This window comes from Eretmochelys imbricata, chromosome 13 (assembly GCF_965152235.1).
Source record: "Eretmochelys imbricata isolate rEreImb1 chromosome 13, rEreImb1.hap1, whole genome shotgun sequence".
Classification (NCBI taxonomy): domain Eukaryota; kingdom Metazoa; phylum Chordata; order Testudines; family Cheloniidae; genus Eretmochelys; species Eretmochelys imbricata.
The window spans coordinates 26489115-26507522 of record NC_135584.1 but is presented as its reverse complement, the minus strand read 5'-3'; the positions used below and the strand labels follow the sequence as shown (position 1 = coordinate 26507522).

Genomic DNA, 18408 nt, shown 5'->3' with positions numbered 1-18408 from the left:
TTAGAAAAGGAAAAGTTTTCCATTTTGCAAAGTTTTTATAAACATTTTTATCAAACATGTTGAGTTTTTTCTCCTGCCCTTCCCTTATTTCTCCCCTGAAAAGGGGGTCAGAAGAGGGGACAGAGCGAGAAAGTGAGAGGGAAAGAAACCAAAAAACTGACAATTTTTTATTTGCCACTTTTGTCAACAAAATTGAAAAAATTTGGACATTTTTTTTTGGCAAAAATTTCTAATTCCAGAAAAGGTCATTTTTCTGCCAAAAAAACCCAACAATAACAACAACAACAAAACCCTGAAAAATGTGAACTAGCTCTATGCACAGCCTGATGCTTTCATAAATGTCAGTAAAGGTACCCTCTTCCCCTTCTAGCTAGCTGGTGCTGCTGCAGTTGCTCAGGCTCTGGCTTGACATCTCTCCCTGCTCCTGACCCTACAATTCACTACCTCCCTAAGGTTAAAATGCATATATTTAGACATGCAGGTTTGAGAATTCTGGCCATGCTGTACTGCTAAGGTTCCTAAGAGAATCTACTGTACAAATGCTCAGCTACAGAACAGAGAACATGTCTCAGCAGATCACTGTAACTGCATGCACTCTCTTTCTGACCTAATTTGTCTCTAAAGAGGCCTCAGCAGAGCAGTGATGATGTTTTTAGGTCCCATTTCATATGGAGAAAAATAATGCTCAACTTCCTGTGCAGGGAGGTGAGAAACAATATTCCCAAAATACACAGTGTCTTTCTGTTTAAAATACATACCTTTCTCGGTGGTGTCATTTCCTTCCCCACATTCTGATTATGCATTGGGGAGCAGTTCAACAACACAGTAGTGCTCAATTGCCATACAAAATAATAACTCATGTGTTAGGTTTCAGAGTAGCAGCCGTGTTAGTCTGTATTTTTTAGTCGCTAAGGCGCCACAAGTACTCCTTTTCTTTTTACTCATGTGTTAGTTTTGCCTCCATTGATTCTCCTGGAAATGATAGTCTCTTATGTCCCTTGACGTCTTTGTTAGTATTTTCCAACCATTCGGAAGCCAAGTATCTCTGCCTACTGATATCTAGATCCTGAGTAGCCAAACAGGATTTCAAATGATAATTAACAATTAGCATTCACCCACTTCCTTGTGGGATAGCATTATTCCATCTTCAGGGACAAATTGAGTGTGTTCGGACACAGAAAGAATGGCACATAAGAAATTCTGTTATTACAAATGCAAAATTCAAAATCACAAGGGCAATAGTAAAATGTTAATCAGTTGCCATAATAATTATCTACCTAACAGAGAAGCTGTAAGACTTACTTAATAAATGTTAATAAAGTGCTTTGAAATCCTCAGATGAAAAATGTAGTGGAAATACAAATATTACTATTCCTATTCATCAGCAACTTTCCAAAGTCTGAAAGCACGTGAAAGTGCTAAGTTGCTATTTCATATTTAGACTAGATCAGCAGTAACTGAAAATAGGTAAGATCTGATGACTACTCAGGAGCTTATGTGATATTTGGTTGGGGTTCCTAGTCCAATGCCCAAGTAGACAACTGTCCCTATTAGGAAAACTGCTTCCATAACCGGACGTCTGTAGTGGTCTCTTTGGAGCAGGGACCATCTTTTTGTTCTATGTTTGTACAGCAGCTAGCACAATAGGGTCTTGGTTCATGATTGGCCCTCTCAGGGCTGGTCTACACTACCATGGTAAATCAATCTAATTTACGCAACTTCAGTTATGTGAATAACATAACTGAAGTTGACATAGTTAGATCCACTTACTGCAGTGGCTACGCTCTCCCATCTACTTCCCTTATGCTTCTCGGGGAGGTGGAGTACACAAATCGATGAGAGAGTACTCTCCCATCGATTTAGCATGTCTTCACCAGACCTACTAAATCAACACTCTCTGCATTGATTGCAGCAATGCCAATCTGCCCGTAAGCGTAGACAAGCCCTTACAGCCTACGCTAGTACACATAACAAACAACAAAAATACCTTAACACAGGTCAAGGAGTCAGGAGACCAGGATGCTGTTTCCAACTCTGCCAATGACTTGCTGTGTGATCTTGAATATGTTATTCAACCTCTCCATGCATCGGTTAAAATGGGGATGATCCTTACCCACTTTTGTGAAGTGGATGAACATGCAATATATTACAGCAGAACCTCAATTTTAAAAAACACCGATATTATGAATGACCAGTTATACAAACCATTTTTCCTTATGGGGGGGGGCAGGAAGGGGGAGGAAATCACATAATGAAAGTGATGTTGATGAAGAAAAAGTCAACATCCCTTCATGTTCTGATACCATCAGTGCATTGGAAATTGCTTTGTAGTGGTCTGAAGGACAAGAAAAAAGCAATAATGTCACCATACTGCAACTTATGCACAGTACTTACTGTAATTTTGAGATGTTCAGTTTTATGAACTGTTTGATTTTATGAATTCCTCACTCTCCAATTAGTTCATAAAAAAGGATTCTACTGTACTTTTAATTGACAGTCTTGTTGGTGCTCTCAGCAGAAGTCCAGGATTGATCATACCATGGAGACTGAACTATTCTCTCACTCTTATGCCTTGTTTACACTCTCAGCTGTCTTAAAATTTTCCATGATTGCACTACCAATGGTGCATCTCCATGGGCAGCAGTAATGCAATCAGTCCATCCGTGTTTTAACTACTGTGCTCCAGACAGAATTAGACAACACAGTCTAAACGTCAGCAATGCTCCCACTGGATCTAACGCAGTGGGGGGAATGTGAGTGTAGACATAGCCATAGAGACAACTCACTTCTCCAGGGGAAGGTTGTGGTACAGTAGGCAGTGTTTGGGAAGGCTGCCCTGCTTCCCTCCTTCTGTAACAGATCTGTGGATGAAAAGGACTTCAGTCTTCAGGGCTCTAAATGCATTTTATTAATTCTTTCTAATGAGGTACACAGATCCATGCAGAACAGAAATCTCTTTTTGAAACTGTATCATTGTGTTTCTAGCTCCAATCTAAGGTGCCCAGTGCTGCTATATTTTTATACTGGAGCTGGCTGAAGCAGCACACTTGAAATCTCTAATGCAATCTTACTATTTTTATTATTGTTTACAGCAGCATCTAGAAGCCCCAATTCAAGCTAGATTCTGCACATATATTGTTATAGAGACCACCTTAAGCACCTTGCCAAAAATCGAACCAGATGGCACTTGATTTGCAAGAAGGCCACGTTGAGATTTGCCATTATGAAGACGGATTGCGCCTTCAGAGATAAAAAATGGAATCCTTCAATGCCACTTTTCACAGAATAACCGTACTCTAGCTTCTCTGTATGAAAAGTGTTCAAAGCACTTCTAAACATGCCCATAGCCCCCTCCCACCAGATTCCTGTCTCTGAAGACCCCACTGCCCACACAGAGCCCCCCCAGAATCGCTGTCCGGGAGTCCCCACAGCCCACACAGAGCCCCCATAATCGCTGCCCGGGGGTCCCCACTGCCCACACAGAGCCCCCCCCCCAGAATCGCTGTCCGGGAGTCCCCACTGCCCACACAGAGCCCCCCCCAGAATCGCTGTCCGGGGGTCCCCACTGCCCACACAGAGCCCCCCCCAGAATCGCTGTCCGGGGGTCCCCACTGCCCACACAGAGCCCCCCCCCCAGAATCGCTGTCCGGGGGTCCCCACTGCCCACACAGAGCCCCCCATAATCGCTGCCCGGGGTCCCCACTGCCCACACAGAGCCCCCCATAATCGCTGTCCGGGAGTCCCCACTGCCCACACAGAGCCCCCCCCAGAATCGCTGTCCGGGGGTCCCCACTGCCCACACAGAGCCCCCCATAATCGCTGCCCGGGAGTCCCCACTGCCCACACAGAGCCCCCCCCAGAATCGCTGTCCGGGGGTCCCCACTGCCCACACAGAGCCCCCATAATCGCTGCCCGGGGGTCCCCACCCACACAGAGCCCCCCATAATCGCTGCCCGGGGGTCCCCACTGCCCACACAGAGCCCCTCCTCCAGGATCCCTCACTGCCCAAATAGAGGCCCCCAGGATCCCTGTCTGGGGGTGCCCACGGCTCAGCCCCTTCCCGCCCCCTGAGGGAGCCAAGTCAACGCCCAAATCCCCATAGAGGCGAAACACCCCCGCCTCTACAACGGGCCCGGACCCGGGTCCAGGCCGCGGCCTAGGAGACGCCCCGCCCCCTCCACGCGCATGCGTGGGGCACGCTGGGAGTTATAGTTTTCGCCCGCCTCCACCTCCCGCCGCCGTCGCTGACTCTGCGCATGCGGATTGTCCGCCCGACTTTGCGAAGTCGCTGCCTGAGGTTGGGCTCGGACGGGCTGCCATCTTGGCGGAAGGCTTGGGGAGCTGGCACCGCCGCCCTGACCGGTAAGGAGCCCACCGCGGCGGGAGGTGGCAGCGGAGAAGAGACTGTATCCCTCCCGGTCTCCCCTCGAAGTGGCGCGTCGGCTCCGTCGTCGGAGAGGGGCTCGGGGGTGGGGCAGGCCTGGCCCGGGGGAGCCGCCGCCCCCTCTCCGGGGTCACAACATGTGCAGTCGGGGAGGGGGGAGGCATTTCGCTCCTTGCCCCGTGGGGGCAGCCCCCAGACCGGCTTCCCGCAGGACGTCTGGTCACAACCCCTCCCCCGTCCTGACCAGTCCCCTCTGGCTGCCAGAGAGCCCTGATCGCTGGCCACAGCCCCCTCTGGCTACCAGAGCCAATGCTCTGACCACCGCCCTCTCCCTGTCCACCCACTAGCCTCCTCTGGCTGCCAGAGCCCTGATTGCTGGCCACAGGCCCGCCCCCAACCAGCCCCCTCTGGCTACCAGAGCCCTGATCGCTGACCACAGCCCCCTCTGGCTACCAGAGCCAGTTGCTCTGACCACCGCCCTCTCCCTGTCCACCCACTAGCCTCCTCTGGCTGCCAGAGCCCTGATCGCTGGCCACAGGCCCGCCCCCAACCAGCCTCCTCTGGCTACCAGAGCCAATGCTCTGACCACCGTCCTCTCCCTGTCCACCCACCAACCCCCTCTGGCTGCCAGACCCCAGAGCCCTGATCGCTGGCCACAGGCTCGCCCCCAACCAGCCCCCTCTGGCTACCAGAGCCAGTTGCTCTGACCACCGTCCTCTCCCTGTCCACCCACCAGCCCCCTCTGGCTGCCAGACCCCAGAGCCCTGATCGCTGGCCACAGGCTCGCCCCCAACCAGCCCCCTCTGGCTACCAGAGCCAGTTGCTCTGACCACCGTCCTCTCCCTGTCCACCCACCAGCCTCCTCTGGCTGCCAGACCCCAGAGCCCTGATCGCTGGCCACAGGCCCGCCCCCAACCAGCCTCCTCTGGCTACCAGAGCCAATGCTCTGACCACCGTCCTCTCCCTGTCCACCCACCAACCCCCTCTGGCTGCCAGACCCCAGAGCCCTGATCGCTGGCCACAGGCTCGCCCCCAACCAGCCCCCTCTGGCTACCAGAGCCAGTTGCTCTGACCACCGTCCTCTCCCTGTCCACCCACCAGCCCCCTCTGGCTGCCAGACCCCAGAGCCCTGATCGCTGGCCACAGGCTCGCCCCCAACCAGCCCCCTCTGGCTACCAGAGCCAGTTGCTCTGACCACCGTCCTCTCCCTGTCCACCCACCAGCCCCCTCTGGCTGCCAGACCCCAGAGCCCTGATCGCTGGCCACAGGCTCGCCCCCAACCAGCCCCCTCTGGCTACCAGAGCCAGTTGCTCTGACCACCGTCCTCTCCCTGTCCACCCACCAGCCCCCTCTGGCTGCCAGACCCCAGAGCCCTGATCGCTGGCCACAGGCTCGCCCCCAACCAGCCCCCTCTGGCTTCCAGAGCCAGTTGCTCTGACCACCGTCCTCTCCCTGTCCACCCACCAGCCCCCTCTGGCTGCCAGACTCCAGAGCCCTGATCGCTGGCCACAGGCCCGCCCCCAACCAGCCCCCTCTGGCTGCCAGATCCAGTGCTCTGACCACTGCCCCCTCCCTGTCCACCCACCAGCCCCCTCTGGCTGCCAGACCCCAGAGCCCTGATCGCTGGCCACAGGCCCGCCCCCAACCAGCCCCCTCTGGCTGCCAGATCCAGTGCTTTGACTACAGCCCTCTCCCTGTCTTGCCACCCCTGTGACCAGCCCCCTCTGGGTGCTAGATCGCAGTGCTCTGATCTCTGGCCACAGCCCCGTCTCCAACCAGCCCTCCAGCTGCTAAGCCCTAGTGCCCTGACCTCTGGCGACAGCCCCAACCACAACCAGCCCCCTCTGGCTCTGACCAGTGCTCTGACCACAGACCTCTCCCTGTTCATCCACCAGCCCACTCTGGCTGCTAGACCCCAGTGCCCTGACCTGTGGCCACATAGCACAGTCCTGTCCTGGGGGTGTTCATAGACTGCTGAGTGGTTCTGCATGATTTGCCAGCCCTGGGGGGTTTCCCTCCTCTTCTAGGTTCCTCTCTCCCACAGGATGCCCATTTTATTGAGACCCTCCAGGTGTTTGGCTTGCGTGAACTGATAATTTATTCCCTCCAGCTCATTCCTCTCAATTCAGTAATCCTCTAGCTCAGCCCCTTCCCCAGATCTTTGACTACTAGTGCCTCCACTCTATCGTGGTAAGTCTTGCTAGAGCCTCTTTTGCTGCAGCAATCTAACCCGCGTTTACTTGCTTTGTCCTATAAAAAAAATGTAGTGTCGTAAAGTAATGGTCCAAAACATTAAAGCATAAGTGAGTGTAACTGCAATGTGTGTGGTTATTACTATGCAGTAATGTAGTATCTTTAATAAGTAAAGTCATTCTAGAATGGTGGCATCGGTGCCTTCACTTTTAGTCTGGAAACATGGATGGGTCTTTGTTACTTAACCCTCCACATTATCTAAATGTGCACCACTGATCTTGTGTGACAACAAAATGTAGGTAGAGGAAGGTTGAAATGATGTGGGAGTCATTATTTAACTGGGTCTGAAATTTTCTGCCACCTCCTTTTCAGGATTTAGCTTGTTTTGATAGCTATAATTTAAAATAGGAAAGACAACACCAGATTGTGAGAGGCAGAAGTAGCATAGGTGTAGAATAAGGGGCCTACCTTGTAATTTGGTATAGTTAGAGACATCCGTTACTCTTTGAATTGGCAAAAGCCTCTCAGCAGAAACGAACTTTTATTGAATCCAAGAAATTAGAGATGTGAAAGGTCTTTTAGGTCATCTTTTCCATTCCTTTGGCTAATACTGGATTGTTTCTTAGAGTGTTTCCCATTATTTTGTCCAGTCTTTATTACTCCGTATCTTCCTCCATTTCCCTTTTACTGTGGGTAATCTTGCCTAATAAATGTAAAGGGCAGACTAGAAGTAATGAAGGAATTAAGGCAGATTGAACCACTGCTGGTTTGCACTACTTGAAAAACAGACTTAGAAATTTAGGAATAAAGTCCCACCTTGGCTCCGTTTTCCTGTTCAGATCTCATGAGGGCGAGACTAAAAAATTGCTTGAAGGCAGTCAATCAAGTTATGCTCTCTCTTCCAGCTGTGAAAGTTGAGAGCTGTTCTACTGACTTAATTGTGGTTACATTGGTTTGTGCTGCTGTAAAAGAGCCAAACACATTCTAGTTTGTGTTCTTAGTTGCAGTTTGACAGTTTTAACCGTCTCTGTGAATAAGTTCACTTCCAAGTTATCATCAGAATAATATCTGCATTATGATTCAAAGTGAATTTTTTCTTACATCTTTTAAACAAAGATATGGTATAGTAGGTATGAAAGAAGTTGAACTGATGGAGTGGAAAATAACTGAGGCTTCTGAATACTAAGTTTGAAAGCTCCTTACAGATTAAACAGTTATCACAGTGTTTAAAGGTGGAGGGAGAGTGGGGGGAGATTATTTATATGAATAAAACAGTTAAGCAATATAGTTTCTGTTTTCTTCTCTCCTGTTTAGGTATTTATATTCTAATTGTTCATGGTTAAGCAGCCATGGGAATTGAGATTTATTTCCTTATTTTAGAGATTAGACATCTTTCCCAACGTTTTAAAAGAAGAGATGGGATAACAGGCATTACCGAATGTAGTTTAAGAATTACATGCTTTAAAATATGTCAGGAGTCTGCTTTAGGTTTTAAATCTACCATTCCATTTTCTAGGAAAGTTTAAACTAAAATAATTCCAAAAATAAATGATCCATTTCTCATGAGGCCTACAAAATCCATTTGTTTTTTTCCATCTTCTGACTCATCCAATGGTTAATCGACAAACGCTTCACAGAGATGTGTTGATATCAATTAGCAATGTTAGTGCCCAGACAAATATATTTTATATGAATGGATTATAATGCAGTTAATTTGTTAAATAACACTATTCATGTTAACTTAAACCATCTGTTAAAATGTCTCACATGCTGGTAGTATACAAACAATAAATAATTCCACTTTCATTCAAAACAAATGAGGAAAACAATGTGTATAAAAGAATAAACTGAAAATGATAATAATCTAGCGTATATATGTGCTATAAACTACGCTATGGACATTGTGCTTCTAAGTTTGCTTCTCCAGTTCTGTGCTTTTTTCATGCTAGATTTGTCAGTCTGCTGGTCTGATTATCTTTGTGATAGATGATTGTAGTTTGTGTGCCCTCACACTTCAAAAGGGAGTGACATTTAGCACAGCACATGTACGTGTAGCTGGGAGAAGAACATTTACAGCTGCTTACTGTAAATGAGCTTTGCCCACATACAGAAGGATTATGATGTGCATGCTTGCTCCAGAAGGCAAAATAGGATGTAATCACAGTTTGCCTATCTATCTTGGAAGTGTTTTTTCTGTTTTTCCAATGTCTGCCACAGAATCAAGCAAATGTGTTGGGGTTGTTTTGTTTTTTTAAAGGTTCCAGACAGTCCATCTGTTTGGCATCGTTCATTTGGCTGTGTTTCAGGCATCTGAACTAATTTGGTGCCCACTTTTGGAAAAAGAAAGGGTAGTCTGCATCCTACTTTTCTTCCTTCTAGAGAAGAAAGTAAATAATCTTGCTTCTTTGTGTAGTGTTTAGAACTTGGGTTGCAGAGGAGAGTTCTTGCCATGTCAAAGGCCTCCAAAGGGATTGTTTTATTTCCTTTAAATCTATATTGAACAATCTGTGATTTTTTTCAGAAAGACTCACTGTAAACTGGAAAAGAAACCTTTGAAAACCTGCAAATGAGGTTCCCATTCTTGGAAAATTTCTTATTACCAAGCTCTATACAAACTTTTAAAAACCTCTGACATTTTTCCATTAAACTCTTAAATTATAAATGGAATTTCTACACTAACAGTAGTTAGTTCACAGAACACACTAATAAAAATATTGAGGACATAGATTTTCTCTGAGGAAACATGATATGGGGACATTGACATTGGTTATTCTAACTATTTAAACAAGCATACAATGCTAATATGGAATTTTGGAATGTTCACAAGTAGGGTATTTTCTTCCAGTTCTTTTGTCTAGAAACACTACTAGCTTCTTCCTCACACCTATTTGAGCTGTTCCAAAATGTATAACTAGGATGTTTCTGTTGCCTTGTACATGAATAGAGTTGCTAATGTTTGCATTTAAATAGTTGGTCCTGAAACAAGCATCTTTAATACATGTGCTCCAGTCAAGCAGAGGTAGGGCTTGAAAAATTCACCCACCATTTATCATCGTGAAATGGGGGAAAAGAGTAAATGTGCCTTTTCTTTTCCATTGGTTGAGCAGAAATAGGAAGTGGGGCATCAAATTTGAAGCCTGACCCATTAGCCAGAACATTATATGAAAGCAGACACTTCTGAGCAGGATCCATTGACACCATCCTGTTAAATTTTTTTTACTGCTTTCCTCTTTGTCAGCGGTTAGAAGTTGAAGGGAAGTCTGAGCATCTCACCAAGAGGTTCCACTTGCATCTCACTGTTTTTCATTTCTCATTTGTATTGGTTTCTGGCTAATGGATGTCTAGTAAATTTTTAAGCCCTGGACTAAGGAAAGATAGCCTGCCCTGTGTTTCAAAAGGCCTTGAATGTGGAGGGCATGGGAAAAAGGAGCACTCCCACTCAAATTCCTTAATCTGGTTATCATCTATTCTATGAATTTGATTAAATTGATAGCCATACAAAATGAACCTTTATCATCAAGAATATTTAGAATTTGTGAATATCTCAGAGAATTAGCAATTTATTTTAAATAAACTGAAGTATTGAGATAGGCTGCTTGTGATTGCTCCTGGGTCAAAAGTCTGTCACAGGACTTATATCCTGGCTATTATGATTACTGAGTGACTTTGGGGCAAGTCACTTATAGCTTCTGCATGGTTGTATCTCAGAACTGAGAATGTGGCTTTGAGCTGCTAACGGAGCAACTAAGGTTTGAGCTTTGTTCCTTCAGCTTCTTTCACTTTATTAGATAGAAAGTGAGCTGCAGACTGGTAAATCGGCATAAACAGCACACATGAGATGTTGGTGAACTTCCTTTGAGAGAGTTCATTTCATTAAAACCCTTGGACATATTTGTGTCTGTGTCCAGCCCTTGTGGCAGTTCTTGTTCTCAGTTTTTTCAAAGAAAAACTTCTTAAGTATGTTCTGGTAACCATTTCTCCTGGTTGGCAGTTGGGGTAACTGAGAATCCAAAAATTGGGCATGCTGGTTTGGTCATTTTTAAACATGTAAAGCTTTAAACCAGCTAGACCATGGTGCCTCAGACTCTGCTTCTCTGCCTTGGTAATATTACTGCAACAGTTGAGATCTGAGGAACATGAGCTAGCAATCCCCTGGTTTATTTACAAGGGGCCTTGACAGATTTTTCTTGGTGAGGAGTCCTCAACTGTGAAATCTGTTTCTCACCTTGGTTAGTCAGGGCCTTAATCTGTTGACCTCAGGTCCCATTGGAAGTTTCTCTTTCTCACAGGGCTTTTCTGTACAGTCTGTACTGCTATAACTATATTGGTTTGGAAACTGACATAATTGAAGTGGTATAACCCCCTCATGTGGACACAGTTATTCTGGTATAAAGGTGCTTATATTGATCTAGTTTAGTTATACCAATATAGCTTTGCCCACACTAGGGGAGTGTACTGCTTTAATGTTTTAGAAACCAGCATAGTTAAAGTGGTACAAAAACTATGTGTAAACAAGTCTTCAGGTTTATCTTTGGGCTGGATAGTGTGAATAAGTGGCTGGCTTGGGGGTGTGAGCCTTGTGAGGGGAATCAGATCGGATTGGAAGAGATGTTTTTTTCCATAGGTCCAAATTGTTTGTTTTGTGTATGCATCCAGGTTACTGGATGACGCATTTTTAAACAACCAAAATAAAATAACATTATTTGTATTCATTGGAATGTACATAGGGTATGCCTTGTATATATATCCTGTAACCATTATCTCTCTGATCAGTGTCCACTTCCTCCTACTTAGTACTCAGGCACTGTTCATGTTGCTGAGCATTTTTCACACACTTCTCCGTGGTATACAGAACCCTTTCTGAACAGGTGCTTAGTAAACCCTGTGTGCTGAGCATTTTGGCCCTCTGCACTTTCCCTGAACCCTCTCTGTCTATTTCCACACCTAAGAGTGTTGCAAATTTATTAGTTAATCTGTGCTTTGAAGATAGAAAATGCTAAATAGTATTAATATGTACAATTGGCTGTTAGCTGACTTTTAAATGTAATAAAACTTTGACTTACTATTTTAAAGTTGTACTTATTGCATTTTATTTTTTAAAAGTTCCATTGGTGTATCTTGCCTTTGAATTTTAAAAAAAAAAGTGTAAAAGGGGTTAACCAGACCCTTTTTATATCCCCCAAAAGCATATTCCATAAATGTGTCACTCAAAACACAAGCTTTTTATCTAGATAATCTTCCCTCAATATGTTTTCAAGTCTACCTTCTGTTTAGGGAAGGAGGAAGCAAGTATTCTTATCTGTAGATATGTGTATTCCAGATATTAAGAGCATAGTGTTTAGTGTAACCTGTATGTGGTTAGCTAATCCATACTATGTGCTAACCTCACTTTTTAAGCCAGTAAGATGGAGTGTTTATTTTTCTGTTTTTATATATCATACCACACAGCATCAAATTCATATATAAATGAATTCCTTAGAGAGAAATCATTCTAAATAGTTAAGGAAGTGTAAGCATTTAAAACTGTTGCTTCATACACTATTTAGAATGATTTCTCTCTAAGATATTTTTATTTGTACCTCTGTCTGTATTCTGAGATGCAGTAACACAAGGAACTCAATCTGAAAATACTCATCTTAACGTCTTAATTTTAAAAATTGTCCCATTTTTACTTGATGTTTGTTATGATTAAATGGAGTTTTTTGAACATTTGACCAAATGTAATGACCGCTATTTATGAAGTTTTTCTTCGTAAGTCTATGAAAGACCGAGCAGAACAGCTTCACAAAATTAGTTTAAAAACAAGTTTTTTTCTTTATATGTCAAGATTTATGTTTAGATTTACTAGCACTTGTTAGCTGGGAATCCATGTAGATCATTTAATCAAGTATAATGTTAAATTCTTATATAGGTATTTTTGTTTTAAGGTAGTTTCAAAAGAAGTCTTCAGTGCAAAAACACTACTTTTTTTTTTTTAGAAGCATTTTTTGATTTAGAGGATTTTTACAAATTCTCACAGAACGAAATGAGTATCTTATAAACTGGAAAACCCAGAGGAATGGACAAACTTACTCTTGTCTCATGAAAATAATAGAGTGGCGTCTCCAAATAAGTCTTTAAGAAGTAATAAGTCTGATCTTTTTCTAATTTTGACTTTTCCCTATTTTATGAGTGTGGGGTTTAGATTTATTTGCTGTCAGTAAGTGTTCATATTAAAAATCTTGATTGTAAATTTTAGTGCTCTTGAAATGTGTTGGATTTGTAACAATGAAGACTGAAGGCGACTATTCATAGAGCAGGTCCAGCTTGGCAGGAGTGGCACAAGTTTTCACACAGTACCCTGCCAGTATTCTTCAACTCTGGTTTGGAGGGAACACCCTTAGAGATTAGGGGCTTTGTCTCCATGTTTGCTCAAACCTTTCTCCTCTTCTGAGACTACAAAAGGATGCCAGTTGCGGTGAAGGGATTTGTAAACACGTGTCCACTGGGAGCTTAACTGAGATTGTCAAATCATAGCTAAGGCTATATTATTATGGTTGTCACAAATTGAACAGAAAGTATGCATCTTACTTTGATTTCAATCTACAAAATGTACCTGTCCATAACAGCAATAGGTGCCTACATTTGCTGTGGAAAAATATGCAATTTAAAAAATGAGATTCAACTTTCTGCCACATTTTCACTTACTGTACGCAAAGAGTACCTTTAGGTGCATATGTGATTAGATGACCAATTTCACTGAAGCAGGAGTGCAGGTGCCTGTAGCTGGAGACAGCTGCCTTGCTCTTGGACTCTTTGGCTCTGTCTTCATTAGGAAAAAAGATGTGGTAGCTAACTCAAGGTAAAAGTTCTTATGCAGACAAGGCAGTTCATAGTTTTTCTCTGAGTTAGCAGATTGATTTAGACTTTAACTGGCCCTGCAAACTTGTGTGAAAACTGCAAGCTATTTTCACTAGGATTTTAGCTTGTATTCAGAACACACTTTTTCCACCCTAGTGAAGGTGTGTCTTAGGCTATATCTACACTAGCACTTTTGTCAGTAAAATTTTTGTTGGTCAGGGGGTGTGAAAAAACATACGCCTGACCGACATAAGCTTCACCAACAAGTGCTGGTGTGGACAGTGCTATGTCTGTGGGAAACATTCACCTGTCGTCATAGCTACCGCTGCTTGGTGGTGGTGGTTTAATTATGCTGATAGAAAAGCTCTCCCCCATTGGAATAGAGTGGCTATGTGGGAGACCTTACAGTGGTACAGCAGCAGCCCTACACTACAGATCTTGTGCCACTGTAAGATCTGTAGTGTAGCCATAGCCTTAGGCTGCTCTTGCAGACCAGATCATTCAGAGCAGTAGGGAGAGAAGGCACAAGAAAATAAAGGAGTTTGGGAGATAGAAGGCCAACAAAACTGGGCTGTGTTTTGGGAGGAGGGCCAGTCTGCGTTCCTCTTGTGTACATCTCCCTTCCCCATGTATTACTCTTAGTAGTTTAGTCTTTAGTGCAGGTTCCTTATTTCAGCTGTCTGAATGGGGCTAAAGCACTCACTAATAGGAAAAAGGGGAGAAAACATCAAATTGAGGAAGATGATCTGGCCCTCCAATTCACTAGTGAAAACAGTGCCATTAAGACAAAAAACTCCCAATATGCTAAAAAGTGAATGGAAATTCTCTGGGTTTTCGTCTACTAATTTACAATGCATGGTTTAGTCAATATGGACCATTTATCATCTTTCTCCTCTACTCAAAAATGGATGAAGTTTTCATAATCTAAATATGTAGAAAAACTTATCCTGGTAGACAGACAGTTGGTGCATTCTTTTAATTAATTGCCAAATAGAATTGTTAGCAAGAAGTTAATATTCATTTTTTCTGAACCTGTTATGGATCTTTATTTCTGCAGTAATTAAAATTTGAACGGTTAATATCCCATTTTCTAATTTCCTGCTAGTACAAAAAATGGAGTACATACAAATTAAAACATACTTGGAATTAAACAAATCTGTTAATTAATGAAAAACTTCAAATGCTTCCTACCTTCATGAAATAAGTGAGACTGTTTTCTTTGGCAATAAGTGCCATTTTTATGGATCAGAATGGCAAACTTCCAGAGCAACATTACATCTAACATTTTAAAGTATCGGTTCTCAACCCTAGGATGCTTGTGGCCCAATCAGCACACAGCTAAGGTGGCCACAAACTGTCTACGTATCATTGTATAGGCAAAAAATATTTATAAATATATCCCCAAGTTGGTGGGTTTTGCATAAGTGGAGAGAGATGCTCCAATTTAACGGAATTTCTTTGCTTTTTTGACATTTCACATCCTATCCTTAACATAATTTATTCTGTACTTCCTCTTCTGTAACTCTAATCCTCCTGCCCTGCAATCAGATAGAGCAAATTCCTGGTTATTTACAAGTTAAATTAAAAACAGCAGAAGCAAATAAAGTTTAAAGCTAACATTTTCAAAAGTCCCCAAGTGATTTAGCAGACTCAAGGTTTGTCTACACAGGAAAGTTTTACAAATTGTAGTGATATGGTTATGGCCATATAACCTCCTGGGTAGCCATGTGTTATGGTATGAACACCATTTTTCAGTTTAGTGTATGTAAAAAGACACTCATACTGGAATAAGACTGTCAACAAAGGGAGTTACACCGGTATAACTGGTAAAACTTCCCCATGTAGACAAGGCTCAAGTCAGGTGCTTTTGTAAACTTTACCCTAGGACTTGTTTTGAAATGGTCAAGGATCTGTGAGTGCCTAATATACCATAGAAAGAACTTTGCAAAGTTGTCAAAATAAATCATCACTACATTTTGGAAAGTTCCTCCAATAGGACCCAGTCCTGAAGATAGCTTTGTCCTATGTTGGTACTGGCTCTGTAGACCAATAGTGCAAATCCTGTGGCAATTAGTGGACGTAAGCAAAAATGAGCTGATGATTTAATCTTTTAAAGCTAATTTAATATATTTAATTTGTCTCATTTTAGCCAAGTGATGCAATTATTTTATTAAATAAAAAATAGATGGAATAGCAAAAATGCAAAGGGAAGATTGGTCATTCTTCAAAGCAATTAAAGATACTGTACTTAGTGATGAGTGACTGAAAATCATGGCTGACTGGTGGGCAGGGTGTAGCTATGGCCTTGTGTGGGTGAGGCTGGGTTTCTTTTGAGAGCTCTGTGTAGAGCTGGGTGAACAGAGGTGTGTATGAACAATTAGTGATGATGAAAGGGTAGAGCAGAGGCAAGTATAAAGGCATGTGTCTAACCAAAGTTTGAGCAGTAAATAGGAAGAGAAGATAATAGTGCTTTGGAGGGATAACAGAATCAAACACGCATACCGTACTACACTTACCATAATTAATGAAGGAATATGTTTCTTGTTTTAAGGCTTTTTGCTTGAAAGCTGTGTCTGAAGGGTGTGTGAAAGCAGAGGTGGTTGACCTGTGTATTTTTCTGCGTGTGTGTGTGTGTGTGTATTAACATTCTCTAAATTGGTAAGTATTTTTGCAGTAAATTGAACGGTCACACAAAATACAAACCCAGCAGCTTTTCCTCACCCAAATACACAAATTAACAAGTCAGATTTATTCAAACTCAAGCAGTACCCCCCATCTCATGTGCAAGTGCCAGCCTTTATTATGCCCCTCCCTCACCAAAAGGCTGGGTAAACAAAGAGGCCTTACAGTGTCATGCAAGTTAATGAACTCAAGCTGTTTGAAGTAGAAAACTCAATGCAACCTTAATTATGGAGCCATTCATGCACCTCCATAATAACTGATTGGTTGAGCTGAAGCATGCATCAAGACCTGTGAATGAGTGCACTCTGAGTATGTTTTCAGTGTAGAGTTAACATGGGTGATCAGCACCTGGGTCTGAGCATCCAGGTTAACCTAGCCTGGGTGTGAGTAGCTATACTGAAAAAGCCATGTTTGAATTACTGCCTCCTCACTGGTGCTGCATTCACTTGTGTGGACTGCTAGGATTTTGGGGGGCATATCTCTTGCTTCTTCATGCTGCAGTAAATTGAGCTACTCTGCTTATTTCTCAGTGACTTGTAGGAGAGCTTGTCTGTCCTTATGAGCACATGGGAGAAATTTTGTGAAGCCATTGGATGATGGTTATCGGCACTCAAATGGTCTAGCCTGTGCCCTCACTGCAAAGTGGGCAGGGATTATAAGCCTGAACCCCAGAATGGGCCAACTAGCTCAGACTGAAAGCACCACTAAACTCTCAATGGAGGCTTTTGGGGGTAGGAGAGAGCTGGATTAGGGGCAACACGCAAGTAAGAGATTGGGTTGACTATACAGTGGAGACCTACCCTGTGTGTGAGAAACAATTGGAGCAGTTTCACGAGGTAGAAGCACCTAGACACTGACAAGTAATAAAAAGTGAAGACGTCTTTTTGAGTAAAAAACGTCAACCATGACACCAAAGGACTCTTCAGAGAACAGATTATGCAGCTTGTCTGTAATCTTAAGGAGTATTATATAAAAGTTGAATATGGTTCCTTTTTAAGTACAGGCATGCTACATGTGCATGGTGACTTTTTTTTAGAGGGACTTGCAGCTGTTGAAGTCACTGGGCTTGTCCAGTGGGGACAGTATGTATAATGATACTGATCTCCTATGTTAAAGCACTTTGAGATCTGTGGATGAAAACCACTATATAAGAACTAGATGCTATTAGTGTGTTCTAGAGATTTTTACTTCAGGTTAATTGATAGTTAACTTGAGATTGTAAACACTTCTGGGAAGGCTAGTTTGGACGCTACACATTTGATTGAAGCTACAAATGTTTGCTGATCCTTATGGTAAAAAACAATCCATTAACTTGGGATAAAAAAGCATAGTGTAGATGTGCCCATTGGAATTGAATGCAAGCCCTGGGACAAACCGAAGAAGCAGAAGAGAAGACACCATCTGGGACCTATTGAGATAACACCTGACATAATTATGGAGCAAGAAGAAATATAGTGGAAGAATAAATAAAATGAGCAGAGAGATCTCTGGAACCTTTAACCTTTATCTTGTTGTATTCTGCTGCTGTGAAGGAGCAGACTGAAGCAACCAAACTCTAATAGTAGCTCAGTTGTGAAAATTAAATTGGAGTCGCTACTTTCTTCCTCTGTTATTTTGATTAGTAACTTCATAGAAGAAATGTGGCACAAGATATAGTGACCCAGATAGACAGCAGGATGCCTGAATAATTGTGACAAGAAGGGTAGATTGTTTCTTAAGAAGTCTCACTGACTGTAGTGGACATGGAAGCAAACGACACTACAGGGGATTCAGTGATCTCGAGGATGACTTCAAGAATCTGTTGAGAAATAGATATTAGTGTGACACAATCTTAGCCAGTGTTGTTCTAGTGCCTAGTATGAGCAAAGAAAGAAGCCTGATCTCAATGGATGCACCAGGCTGCTGCTGACAGGATTGGTTTATTAATGAAGCAACTGTTTGGATTAAGTGATATCCCAGCCAGTTAAGAGATAAGTGGTACTTGGGCTACTGTGCTTCTTTTCTTCCTACTCTTTCCATACAGAACCAATGGTTCTCTGGTCCCATTCAGCCCACTTGTTCAGTTTAGATGTGTATAAAATGGGAACATGTTAAGGGGTGGCACAGTATGTCAGGTTGGGGGCGGGGGGAATACAATCTGAAAATTCGCAAGTGTGGAACAGGGCTCAGGGAGGGATTCCAAAACACACATAATGAAGGCACAACAGATTCACGCAAGTAGTAAGATGTGCTCATTGTGGTTTGTGTGGTTTCTAAGAGATCTGAATGTAAAAAGAATCCTGTTCTGGAAATGAAAAATGGTGAGGTAG

At 43.3% G+C, this 18408-nt stretch overlaps 1 protein-coding gene across 2 annotated transcripts in view; it reads left to right on the top strand.

The window, feature by feature from the left end:
- The first annotated feature begins 4256 nt into the window (after nucleotides 1-4256).
- The window catches only part of ITCH (itchy E3 ubiquitin protein ligase), a 120326-nt gene continuing 106174 nt past the window's right edge, over nucleotides 4257-18408 (top strand). The window contains exon 1 of one of the 2 annotated variants that reach the window (XM_077831822.1): nucleotides 4257-4362. In XM_077831822.1, coding sequence (XP_077687948.1) covers nucleotides 4257-4362 — 106 coding nt within the window. The remainder of the gene's footprint in view (nucleotides 4363-18408) is intronic. The other variant, XM_077831819.1, reaches the window with a different exon arrangement.